General features: G+C 36.6%; 1 protein-coding gene across 5 annotated transcripts in view; it reads right to left on the bottom strand.

Annotated features, from left to right (window-relative positions):
• Positions 1–12,683, bottom strand: part of ST18 (ST18 C2H2C-type zinc finger transcription factor) — a 174,966-nt gene that overhangs the window by 3,744 nt on the left and 158,539 nt on the right. For all 5 annotated transcript variants that reach the window (XM_032442722.2, XM_085537383.1, XM_032442724.2 and 2 more), the window contains 6 exons: positions 12,289–12,357; positions 7,412–7,474; positions 7,236–7,316; positions 6,457–6,678; positions 3,646–3,734; positions 2,035–2,138 (listed from right to left, as the gene is read on the bottom strand). In XM_032442722.2, the coding sequence (XP_032298613.2) occupies positions 2,035–2,138; positions 3,646–3,734; positions 6,457–6,678; positions 7,236–7,316; positions 7,412–7,474; positions 12,289–12,357 (628 nt within the window). The remainder of the gene's footprint in view (positions 1–2,034; positions 2,139–3,645; positions 3,735–6,456; positions 6,679–7,235; positions 7,317–7,411; positions 7,475–12,288; positions 12,358–12,683) is intronic.

Here is a 12,683-nt window from a genome sequence, read left to right as displayed (position 1 = left end):
TGTCAGTGGGGCACTGAGAGCACTTTGAGCATGGAAATGAGGTCAGAGGGGGAAGGTGACACAGTGGGATGTGGCCTCAGGGATGGTGGAAGGAAGAATCACACAGAATCACAGAATCACAGAATGACCCGGGTTGGAAGGGACCTCAAGGATCATGTAGTTCCAACCCCCCTGCCTAGCAGGGCCACCAAACATACACAGCAGGGCCACCAAACATACACAAGAAAGGATGAAGAAGAAAGGATGTTGATGTTTGCATTGCTGTCTTGCTCTTAAAGCATCCCCTGATGGTTGCCCACAGTGTCCATGACACAGCTTTTAGTTGTTGTGTTACCTCCCTGCCTCGCTGCTAAATGGAAGGTAGAGCTGTGAGCTGCCTGGGTTAGCAAGAAAAGAAATCAATTGAATGGATGGAATGGAATGTGATGGAATCAACAGGATAAAAATAGAGCGGGAAGGAAATTGAGAGGTTGTGTGTGATTGCTGATCTCTGAGGAATAAAATGGAAACACCAGGTGTTTAAAAACAGCATAAAAATGTACCTGAGGTAATGAAATGGTATAATTTCTGCATGAGAGCAGAAAACACATACTGAGCCATGAAAACTTATATGTCAAAAGATGTGCTGAAAAACTGAAGGCCACAATGGCAGGGCCTGGTGCTACACCCAATGCAGCCACTGCAATGGCTGCCCATGGCCCTGGAAGGCATAGTGCAACAGCATATCTGCAAGTATTAGGCCCACCCTCTCCTCGTTTAGATGACGTCTTTCTGTACTGCTTAAATCTCTTCTTGTTGTGGTCAGTTTAGTCTCCTTCCTCCACACCCAGGCTACCCTCAGGGGGAGGAACCCAGTTTGCCTGCATGCACTGTCATTCTGGAGTGTGCTCCACGCAGCCAAACTCCTGACCTGGGGAAATTAGAAGGGGATAGAGCAAGCCGTGTAGCAGGTGCATTGCTTCAGATGTAGTTCAGGCTTTGCTGGTCAGACTATCTTCAGTCTTCAATAATCAGAGGGGAATGCTAGAAGCATAAATTAGGCCATCTCTGTGCAAACAGAGAGAACTGAAAACAGCATCCAGAGACAGTGCAAAAAGCCTCAGTGCTGTTCAGTTTGGGATGGACATTCCTGCAACCATTCCAGTATGAAGCCAGTATGCATTTAGACTCGGTGCAGGTGGCATAAACTTCACCCGTGTTTAGACTATACACTCTCTGGGTACTATGAAAACAACATGAATCAGCACTGAGAACACTCAGCAAATACAGAGGATTATGGTTGCACTCTGCTCTGGATCAGTTTAGACTTGCCTTCTGTTATCAGATCTGTCCTTATTTAGGAATTAGTCTCTAAAAATCTTATTGTTCATAAAATATTGAGCTATTACTTCAGCCTGATTTACCTAGGTGAACCCTCGGGTACATACGGAGGTCTCTCTGGGGAGGAACATTCTCCAGAGAACCACAGTCATCACCTGGAGGCTAATGCCATCTTGTCAGTTTATGAAAGAACAACAGTAAATGACTTTTCCACAGCTCCCCCTCCAACTACCAATTAACAAGAGGCATTCATTATTTACCAGCTGTTGCCTGGCGGCAAAATTTGAACTATTTGAGTAACTGTCAGTGAGTGAAATGAGCTAAGGAGATTTTCTTAAGTACAAAACAGCAAAACTAACATTTACTAAGAGTCAGAGTGGGGTCCTGTTGCCTTCCCTAGCCAAGGTTCATATCACAGTCATGGGATTCTCTGTGGTGTGTTTAACAGAAGTTTGGTCAACAAAGGAAAACAAACGTTTTATTTGGTAAATATGGTTTCTCTGGTCGCCAACATTAGCTCTAAACTGCCATCAACCTATCACTCAGTAGATCTTCAAAATAATTCCCAGAAACCTGCTACTTATTTACAGAAAACAACAAGAAAACCTGATAAAAAGGCACGTAGGATTTTCATAATTTTAAATGCTACAGAGTGAAGAGCATGCTTTTAACCATAGCATAAGAAAAATTAAAACTTTAGCTTTAATGTCATACCTGTGTTTGAAGTTTCATCATGTCAGCTTCAATTTTAAGATTAGATTCATTGAGTTCTTTTATTTCTTCATCCAAATGTCTGATTTCTTCATCACTCTCAAGACCTGCAAATAGTTGAAAACACCAATATCAGATTTAAAGTGTTCACATTTAAATGGGTGTATGAGTAACAAACAGTGCTACCTGTTACTGAACAAGAGATAGATAACAGGCTATTGATCAAATGATTGATCAAATGATTTGATTCTTACTTTGCTTTAAACGTCAAAATTGTTTTCTAGCTGAAAAACATTTATATGAGCTGAAACATCTAAGGGTAAATTATTTCTCTCTGAGTTTTTGTATTTGACAAATCTTTTTTCCACCTTAATGTGCAACAACAAACTAGCCAGAGAAAGGAAAAACTTCTAGAAATACTAAGGAAGAGGAAAATATATCATAAAATATAAGAGCGCATTTACAATTGTTTTATTTATTTGTTTGTTTATTTTAGTTTTAAAAGCAGTGTAAGAGCAGGCCTTCATATGCAGGAAAATCCCTAGGGTAACATCCCCAATAGTATAATCAGTGAATTTAATGATCTCATCTGTACCTGTTCTGATTTTACAGGAAAATCTGTAGGGGCAGAATTCCATGTGGAATAATTTCCTGGATCACCGCCTTAGGTATGTGTGAAATGTGAATTACACAAAAAGCTAAAAAAAAAAAAAAATTATAGAAAAAAAGAAGGGAGGACATTTACATCCCCACAAGTTAGGTAGGGAAGCAAATTATCTTTGGATCTTCAGTAGAAGTCTTGTTCTGAAAAATATTGAGCAGCTACAGCTGCTGGCAATACATGCCTGTCTTTCTGCTCACTATCATTCTGAAACCAATTCTGGCTTAAAAAATGTACCAGGAATGTTTCTGCTTTAAAATCTACAGCCCTGAAACGAGTCTGCTGGGGAATCAACTTGGGAAATCTGTCAGTAGCAATTCCTCCCCCACAGATAATGTGGACAGAGATGCACATGGAAGCAAAATCACTTGCCCAATGTAACACAACTGTTTTGCTCAGCTATTGGAAGCATAAAGGCAAGTTCCTTTCATCCTGGCTCAATGCCCAGCTTTCTAAAGCATGTTGTATAAGAAAGCAAACTCCTACAGATTTCCCCTTATATCTATTTGGTAGTTGTTCCTTTACATTTATTATATGGGTTAGCACTGCACAGAAACATGTAGCTTTAAAGTTAAGGAGTCAATTTCCGCATGCAATTTATCTCTCTTCTACGTTAACCTAATGACTAGCCAATGTAAGCTAGCTCTTCTGATCTGTAACTAATAATTTATTACTAATTACAATAGTAAAAGCATCTCCAAATTATAAAATAAAATAAAATAATATTCTGAGATAAAGAGATCAAACTCCCAAATGTAGAATTACCATGCTGTAAATGAGTTGAAATTTATAATCTTTCATGCAAAGATTTTTGTTATTCAAGTTTAGTTATTGCTAGAGATAACTGAAAAGGGTGACAATTAATGCCAGAATGGCATCAAGGAGTAAGTAAAAATGGGAGTCCAGGCCCTTCTAGCTGAATAAATGTCATTGTCTTTTACAGATCTCCTTACCACCACTTGCTTTAAGTTTGATAGTCATTAACTCTTCCGAAATTTTGCCCTTTTTTATGGCTTGCGCATTCAGAGGACAACCAGATAGGCTGAAACAGATAGGAAAAAAAATCATTAGCAACCACTTGAAAATGGCAACAATCCTTTCAGGCAATATTATCATGCACTTGGACAGACCTCTGTATCTAAGGTCACATCAGTATCTCCATTATAGCATAGCTTCAGGGAATGACATAACTCATAAAGAGCTATTTAACTGCATATTCCAGCCTGAAAATTGGAACAAAAATCTCAACCAATAAGTAAACAACATTTAAGCATATTTCAGAATAATCAAAAGAGAATTGGGAGCTATTGTAAAGTTAAGTGAAGATGCATTTACAAAATTCTTGAAGTTCCAGCACTTATAAACAAATAAAAAATCTATTGTTTTTTTTGAGTGATTATGCTTCAGAGGAGAGTGGCAGATGGTCCTTTAAAATGGCACGTTTACCATTCTTAAAAAAATAAATTGTTAATGGGCTGATTTTCACAGCACACAACTATTGCATTATTTTGTTGATATATAATAATGATCAATACAATAATAACTCTGGGTATACCCTATAGACCGTAATAGCTTTTTTGAATGGTTCTATTATATAATCGGTTTGCTTTTTAACCACTGTTCACATTAAATTATATTTTGCTATTTCAATGCTTACAATTTCATCAGCTGGTAATTATCTGAGGCAATTTTTATTGCCTACTAAAGGGCTAAGATGAATTGCACTGTCTTAAGAATAACAAAGAAGTAATATCACGTGCTGAAGAACTGGCAAAAGGCTTTGTATTTAGATGTAGCCAAGTCAGGATTGAAGGAAAACCTTCTAGTAGTATTTTTATCTTTTTTTTTTTTTTTTTATTATTACTATTATTTGGTGGAAAAAGAATCCTATTTGACACAGCGTTTCTACAAATAAAATAAGTAAGTCAATACATAAATAAATAAAAAATTTGGAAGGTTTAAGTATGCTTCCCGCTAGCTTAGCGAAATGTGCTAGTTTTCCAGTTCTAGAATATCAGTCTGGGTCTCAGCCTAGAGCTTGTTGAGTAATGGGAAGAATGTCACAGAGTCATTAGGTGGTTTATTGGGTTTCAAGTGTGTTGAGAAAGGATATAAAATCATAAACCTATACTAGTTATATGATAGTGAGAGTGATCCAGACTCAAGTAGGACAGAAGTCATCTAAGAATATGAGTCGCAGCCAGCTAACCAATTTTTTTATGTTATTGGTTTGAAGCTATCATATTGCTTAGTGTGAGTTAATTAGCCCCACCTTTCCATAGTATTGTAATGTAAACACTTTACCATGCTTTAGGATAACAATGGACAAATCCACTGCTTTGGGGGTTTCTACTCTGCTACAGGTAAACTTGCATATGAGCAATTCAGAGCTGTTTAATGAATTTATCCCTCAGCATTTCCATCATGGTCTGATTCCACTACATCTGCCATATAGATGAGGACTTGGCATCAAAAGTTAAGGCTCGCATGTAGGCTACCTAAAATTTCACCAGAGGGTGTAGGATATACGTGTCCATCCTGGGTGGTTGTTTTTGAGGACTGGCAGCCACCCAGTATCAAATACTACATAATGAGAAATGGGTGCAGAGCAAACAGTTTGATTCTTGAGCTAATGAATCCACCACAACCACAAAACTTTGATGCAGACAGAACTGGTAATAGGTCACTCAAACTACACCTCTTAGCAGCACAGCTGAGTTCTGTGTAACTATATTACAACCAAATAAGGACAAACAAAGTCTTGCACTGAGCTGGGAGTGGGCTGGGGCAGAGACACAGTGGGACTTCCAGGCTTGAGGCCAAGACAAATATGAGAAAATGGAGTGGCTCACCAGGATGAACCAACCAAGGGTTGAAAGGAAAGGGAAAAGTAAGAGCAATGGAGCTTGCTGGGGGACCTTTAAACAACCAATTACAGAGGCTGTGAAATTTTAACACACAGTTCTGGTGAATCATACTGAACTTCCTCCAACCAAATTGGTTCAGGTCACGTTGGACATTTTTGTGTTAGAGATCTTGATAAAGACTATTAAAAAGAAAGCAAAGGAGGTGTAAAATAGAAATTTAATTTCCTTTATGCATAGAAGATCAAACTTTACAAAGTAATATTTCTGATTCTATGGATAGATTCTTCAAGTAATATTGATTGGACATGTTCAAATGATATTAACGCTCTCATTTTAATATATAAAAGCTGGTATTTATTGAACACTGGCTATATGTGTGTTTCCTACTTTGTAAAGACGGTTTTGTCTGTAAAATTGTAACAGCAAACTTGTGTGATCCATGTGTTTAATTTTTTGTGTAGTTCTAGCTATTTAAATACAAAGTTTATGAAAACAAGTTTGCCACTGGTGAAAAGATTAAATAAATGCAGACATTGCTCTTGCTTAATCCCTTTTGTTGACATTTCAATGATATTTGAATTTTCTATAAAAGATACATAGATCCAACTCCATGTTTGCCTAGGACAGAACTCTTATTAAATTTTAAATCATATAGAAACTGTTAATCTGAATAAAAAGACCTTGGGAAGTCACATTTCAAGGAGAACATAAAATAAGAGTTAAAAGTTGATCCTAGCTGTCTCAATCTTGTCCTGATCCATTTTACTTCAGTTTCAATATAAGCTATCTTGTTATTTAAGTGACCTCTGTGCAATTTATTCAGACTGTAACCTCATTTTATGCCAGTTCAACAGGGGAACGTTAAGGAAAAAGGAAAAAGAAAACACAAAGTTATACCTTCTGTGGGTGACAAAAACATTATTAACATGACCCAGCCCGTTGCAGCCTGGCAAAGGACAGTGTGGCAGCTCTTGTTTGTTCAGTTTCCAGGATAGTGAAGACCCATTGACGGGACTCTCCTTCTGTCTCTTGGCAGCCAAAGGACAACCAGAAGCAGTGCGATGAGAAGTGTATTTACCTGATATGTGACCTTGGCCATCACAGCCTATCACTGGACATCTACAGAAACAGAGGAAAAGAATCCTGGTTTCTACTGGAGACATCTGGTAAAAGCAGTCTAAAGGAAGTCTGAGAAAATATGTTCAGCCACCTATGTCACTTTGCATCAGTATGTTAACACTTGGTCCCCAAAGATGCACAATGCCTGAGCATCCAATTCATGTCAAGCTGAGTTATGGAGGTTCATCTAATTTTAAGATTAGGCAATGTAAAGTGAAGTTGTACAGCCTAAGAAACAAAACCACTCATTTAGATAGTATTTTACCAGAAAAGAAAAGGGTACTATGGTTAGGCTGTGGTTAGACTTGATGATCTTCAAGGTCTTTTCCAACCTGGGTAATTCTGTGATTCTATGATGCAAGAAAGTACAACAAGCCTTCCTTGCTGTTCAAGCTCCAATGTGATGGACTCCATCAGCTTCACTAAAAGCTGAAGCAGCTCGTTTGACTTTAGCTATCGGGCTTATTGACAGGTGGCTGGGGCAATTCCTATGATGTTTCAGCCCCTCAGCTCTTACTGTCTTTTTCACCCTTCACGACTTACACATCTGTACTCACTTAAGTTCAGGGTCTTCTTTTTCATCCTTGGTAGGAGTCACTTTGATACCACCTTTCCTGGCACGGGGGCAACCAGATAAGCTGCAAGAAACACACAGAAAAAAATCCATCTCATTGGGATGCTGCTTGTCAGTAACCCCAAGTGCTGCAGTCTCAAATCATGGGACAGTCCCTACCTTCTGTGTGATGCATAGTTCCCGGTCACATGGCCAGAGCCGTCACAACCAGGTGTCGGGCACCTATAGAATAATATAGGGAGCTTACACGACTTCAAAGATAGCAGTAAGTAACATGTATTCTGTGCTTTTTTTTTTTTTTTTGTCTAGGGTGAAAGAATGCTTCCACCACATAGCTTTTATTTAATAATTAAAGCTAGTTCTTGTTGATTTTTTTTAAAAATGTGCAAAATACATTTTTTTTCCTTTTTTTTTTTTATAATTGAATTTTAGTAAGGAACATTAAATGTACTGCATATGGTATGTGGATTTAAACAATTCATAACACTGTTTGCTGCAAACATTTTTCCTTGTTCAGAGCCAAACAAAGAAACAAACAAACAAAAAGAGGATTGATATAGATCTATTTGTATATTTACTGTTATGTATTTGTTTGTTATCCTTCTGATATTCACAGGTTCAGATATAAATAAGCACTTTGCCAGTATTTACAAAAGGGAAAATGGAAGCAGAGAAGCAGTTTTACTTTTGGACATCAGCAGAGTTAGTGTGATAGCCAGAATTTGAAGTTAGTAGTTTGTACATTCCTAGCACTGTAATTATACAACAGGATTTCTATCTATTTAACACTAGATTCAATTGGGTATTCAATTTGGCAACTGGATTTTGTTTATGTCTCGTAGTTAAGGGGTTTTGTGTGTGTGTATGTGCAAAAAAATAGAAGCCCTTCAAGAATGAATATTTAGTACTAAATCACCCATACAATGAAAAGAAACACATTTGTCTGTTAATGTATCATTGCTGGTTGTCTGGGACTAGTACTACATGAAAAGTGTGCTCCCAAAGCCTACTGGAGTCAGTGGCTTTCCACTGACTTCTGCGGGCTTGGGAGCAGGACCTTACTGACATTACCTTCCACTGGTGAAGCAATCATTCAAACTATTTTATTTTATTTTATTTTATTTTATTTTATTTTATTTTATTTTATTTTATTTTATTTTATTTTATTTTATTTTATTTTATTTTATTTTATTTTATTTTACGGTCATTTGTTGTCATTATTTCATTGAATTTGTATATGTGTGTTTCTATTAGAGAAACATGCCCCCGAACAGGAAGGAGCATAAGCAAAATATTTACCTTTAGAAGTAGTGCCAGCCATTTCTACATTTCTGTGTTCTACAGCACCAAGTTGTTATGTTAACCATCCCTAAAGGCCTTTTAAATGCTATGATTTTTACAGAGTTTCAGAATTACAGGAGTTTTGCCAAACAGTCTTGACTGAACCATTAAGGGATCTCTTATGGATCTTGGCTGTTACTGAATCTTGCCTGAGATGAGAAGATGGGTGATTTGTTGGTATGCTGCCACAGAAAACTTCTACATGTATAACTGTAGTACCAAATCTAAGTATACAGTTGCATCTTTGAATATTTGAAAATGTTTTTCTTTTGGGCATGACCAGATTTACTCAGTGATTCAAGTAGAATTCAGCAAATAATTTCAACTGAAGAAAGTGAAAACTGTTTATTTTTGTATGTTTGTTTTAAATAAAAAATTTCAAAACATTTCATGATGGTAATTTGTGAACAAAAAATATGTGGGCAGAATAATATGCTTCACAATGACAACAAAGGTAGAGGTGTAGGTTGCAGAGTGCCAGATATGCTTGACTGTACAGCTGACCTCTCTGAGCAGTGGACAAGCACTGGGCACAGTGTTATATGAGGCAAGCAGTTAGGGCAGATGTCTGGAGAGCATGGATGCCCACCAGTAAAGCCAGAATACCTGCCAAATACCATGGGTGTTAATTTTGGCTACTTGTTTTATCAGATGATCACAGATGGAAGAGTTGTCTGTATAGACTGCACATAGATTCTAAACTAGCAAGAGCTCTTTATGGAAAACATTCACATTGTGAGTCTGAGAGTTATGGACATAAAAGTACAGTGAGATAATTTTGAATCTCTCCATCTGCATTTGCTTTCTGAGGTATCACTTAGACTTTACAACCAGACTGGAATTCAAAGCATTCTTGAGAGTGTGAGAGATATGAAGGTGAGATATTAATAATATTGTGAAATTTCACACTACAGGATACACCAACAATGTATTGCCTTTCAGACAGTAGTACTGTGGATCTTCATCATCTTTAAACTGGCTGATGGGCTGATGAGTTTGAACTGATACCCCAGCTAAGGGAGTTACCCTCTGTTATTACTGTGAAGAGTCAATAAAATCAGATTTATGTAAGAAGGCCAGAGGCCTCAGGATCTCAAGTTAAATGATTTCAGCTCTTGAATGGGTGTAGGTTACAGATGCTTTTACAATTCATCAAGTTTGTTTTCTAAGAACAAACCCACAATGATTTCTGGTTTTTTGTAACTGTGCATCAAGTATCTGCCATTTTGTGCCCCTTTACAAGGTTGTTCTATCTTTAGGTAGACAAACCACAACTTCACGTAAAATGAATGCACTCAACTAGGAACACTTCTGATAGTTCTACTGATGGTAAAGCTCTAAGAAATGGTTGGATAGAAACTTTACCTAAGGCAAACTCACACGTCAACTAAAAAATGTACTGATTAGAACATGTAATGCTGTTGATGGAATATGGATAATTTATCAACTTGGTATATGGAATCTACCTACTTCTTAAAGATTATGAACTCTAACTAGATATTTTTATATGGTATGCTTTTAAACTTGTTTAAGGTTTAATAAGCAGCTATTTGGTGAAATGAGAGTAAATGAAAAAGTGAATTAAATCACAACTCCTCATAATAGCTTAAAATCCATGTGCCATTATCAACATTAGTATATTTTAATTCAACTATCTTAAATTGCACAGTATAATGAGAATTTCTCAGACATTATAATTCTTGAATTTGACTCAAAGATTTACTTTTTGAACAGATATTCCTTATTTCCAAACTGTAGATCAAATGGAAGCCTTGTATCTTTGCTGGCTTAGAGATTCACAGTTAAAGCCAAAATCGTATCTTGCTTCTGGCAAATTAAACATGAATAACATTTGGAAAAAATACACAGCTTTTTCATCTTCGCGCCTAACTACACGAGGGTACTTTGGTGGCCTGATTCTACGAGCATTTATGCCCTTTGCTCTCATCTCTGTGAAGTAAAACTAACTATTGATTGTTCACTATACTATACCAGAAGCATAAGATTTCATTTAATTATTACGAAAAGCTGAATTTTGTTTAAAATTTCACCTGAATAACGTTTGCAGGAAGCTAAAATAAGTTGGTACATTTGTGGAAAATGATTTTATTTCGCCCTTTTCCCTTTTGCAAATTGTCTATGAACAGATTTTGATTTTTGCTCTTTTCTAGCTAATTGAAATTAAATGCTAAGTGCATTATGCAACATATTTCTGTCTGTGAAATGTTCATGAACTCTGACTTTGTCTTTCACAACTCACTTATTATACATGGCGTACAATGTGCAGTTTGTCATTTAAGTCATATGCTGTTGCTCCTCTTTCCTTATGGCATGACCAAAACTCTAGAAGCTTTAGTGGAAAAATAACCATATTGGTATGCAAATTTCTTTATTCACACATGAATATGGGGGGGAGGGGCTGCATGAAGAGCAACTATTCAAAATATTTGTGTGAGTGTCTATGTATGGCAGAAAGCCAGAAAAAGCAGGGACAAATATATATGACTCAGCAAATGATTTCAAATTTGTCAGCATTTTCACAAGCCAGTTCCCTGCTTCTTGTGCTGCTCTTTTAAAAAATACTAAAATTAAATTTTATACATTTGAGACTCAGTGAAATACTGTGTGCGTCAGTTTCCCTAATAAATATCAGAACTGCTTCAAGCAATTGCCCATATAAATGGACCTTTTTTGTCACTTTGATGCATCTCTAGCAGATTCACGTCCATAGATACCATCAGTTCATTATTTTTTTTTGTAATTCATGTTATTGGACAAGAGGATGAGACCACTAGCATTTGATCTAGGTAAGCTAACTTTTGACTAAGCACTGAGCCATATCTATGTGTGTAAGCAGTATAGCCATAGACATCATCTTAACATCATAACTGTGCCATAGTTGGACTTTATTTTCTTCTATCTGGATTAGGGATGAACCTAAAGGACAGAAAGGACGGTCACAGGATTCTTCTCTTTTTACATGCATCCATGAGATTTCCAAGCCATCTATTACAGGATCCAATTTACAAGATGCAGAGAGAAAGCTATGAAAGAACTCTAATTATCCTTTCCTCTTCCCCACGTCCTTATTGACAAAGGCAATTCAATAACTAGATGACTGGTTGCCAGTGCCTCTCTTGACTACAGATTTCTGAAATATTCATATGTCCCTATACATCTGTCTATATAGCAGAGCCCGCACAGTCCTTTTGTAAGTGACATTTCATGGTGAAAATTATGCCAGCACAAAATCATGTGACTTGATGTCTGCTTCAGTGACATTAAACACATAGTATATGGTACTGAACGATAAAAAATGATATGCATGAGTTCTGGTCTAGGTTTTTTAATTATTATTATTTTTTTATTATTTATTCTATTTTTCCTAATCAGTAGTATGTTCTAAATATTTTTCTCCTTTTTATGTTTTTCTGAATGAAAAATACTGTGAGAGAAGTCTCTCTTAGTGTTTTCAGTATTTTTCTTCATGTCCTGGTTAATTCATGAAAATGAAGGGACACTAAAAACAAGAAAAGCAAATTGAGAGAAATAAACTCTGTTTTAATAAGTGAACTTCACTGAAATATTTCATACTTCACTGCTCAGAGTAATTCAAATAAACAACTCAGTTACTGCAGGGAACATGTTGATTAAAGGTGAATAAGAATTACATTTTTATTATTACTAATACTTACTTAAGCTCCTGAGAGTTAGCAGCCATAAGGGATTTTAATGTCTTGTCAGCTAATGGGCACCCAGAAACACTGAAAAATACAATGTAGAATGCTTCACTGAAACAAAATGTATGTTTGTTGTTTTTGTTTTTGTTTTTTTTCTTAAAACAACGCTCTTTATAGAATCTGTGGCTAAAAATGGGGGAAAACAACAGACCCTCAAATGTTTCCTGTTGACAAAGGAGGAACAATATGTGCCAGACTCTTAGTCTTGAATTACTGGAAACATATATGGTTAGGGCTAGAGTTTTCTAAGTCCCTGTAAAGCATTAAATGGCAATGTGGTGTTGTGCAGAGCTCTTTCTACATAAAGGGCAGGTAGAGCATCTGGTCCATGTGGCTGCTTCCATCTTGTT

The sequence above is a fragment of the Coturnix japonica genome, chromosome 2 (assembly GCF_054131305.1).
Source record: "Coturnix japonica strain WE chromosome 2, WE-NBRP24, whole genome shotgun sequence".
In the NCBI taxonomy this organism is placed as follows: domain Eukaryota; kingdom Metazoa; phylum Chordata; class Aves; order Galliformes; family Phasianidae; genus Coturnix; species Coturnix japonica.
This window is presented reverse-complemented; position numbering and strand designations above follow the sequence as displayed.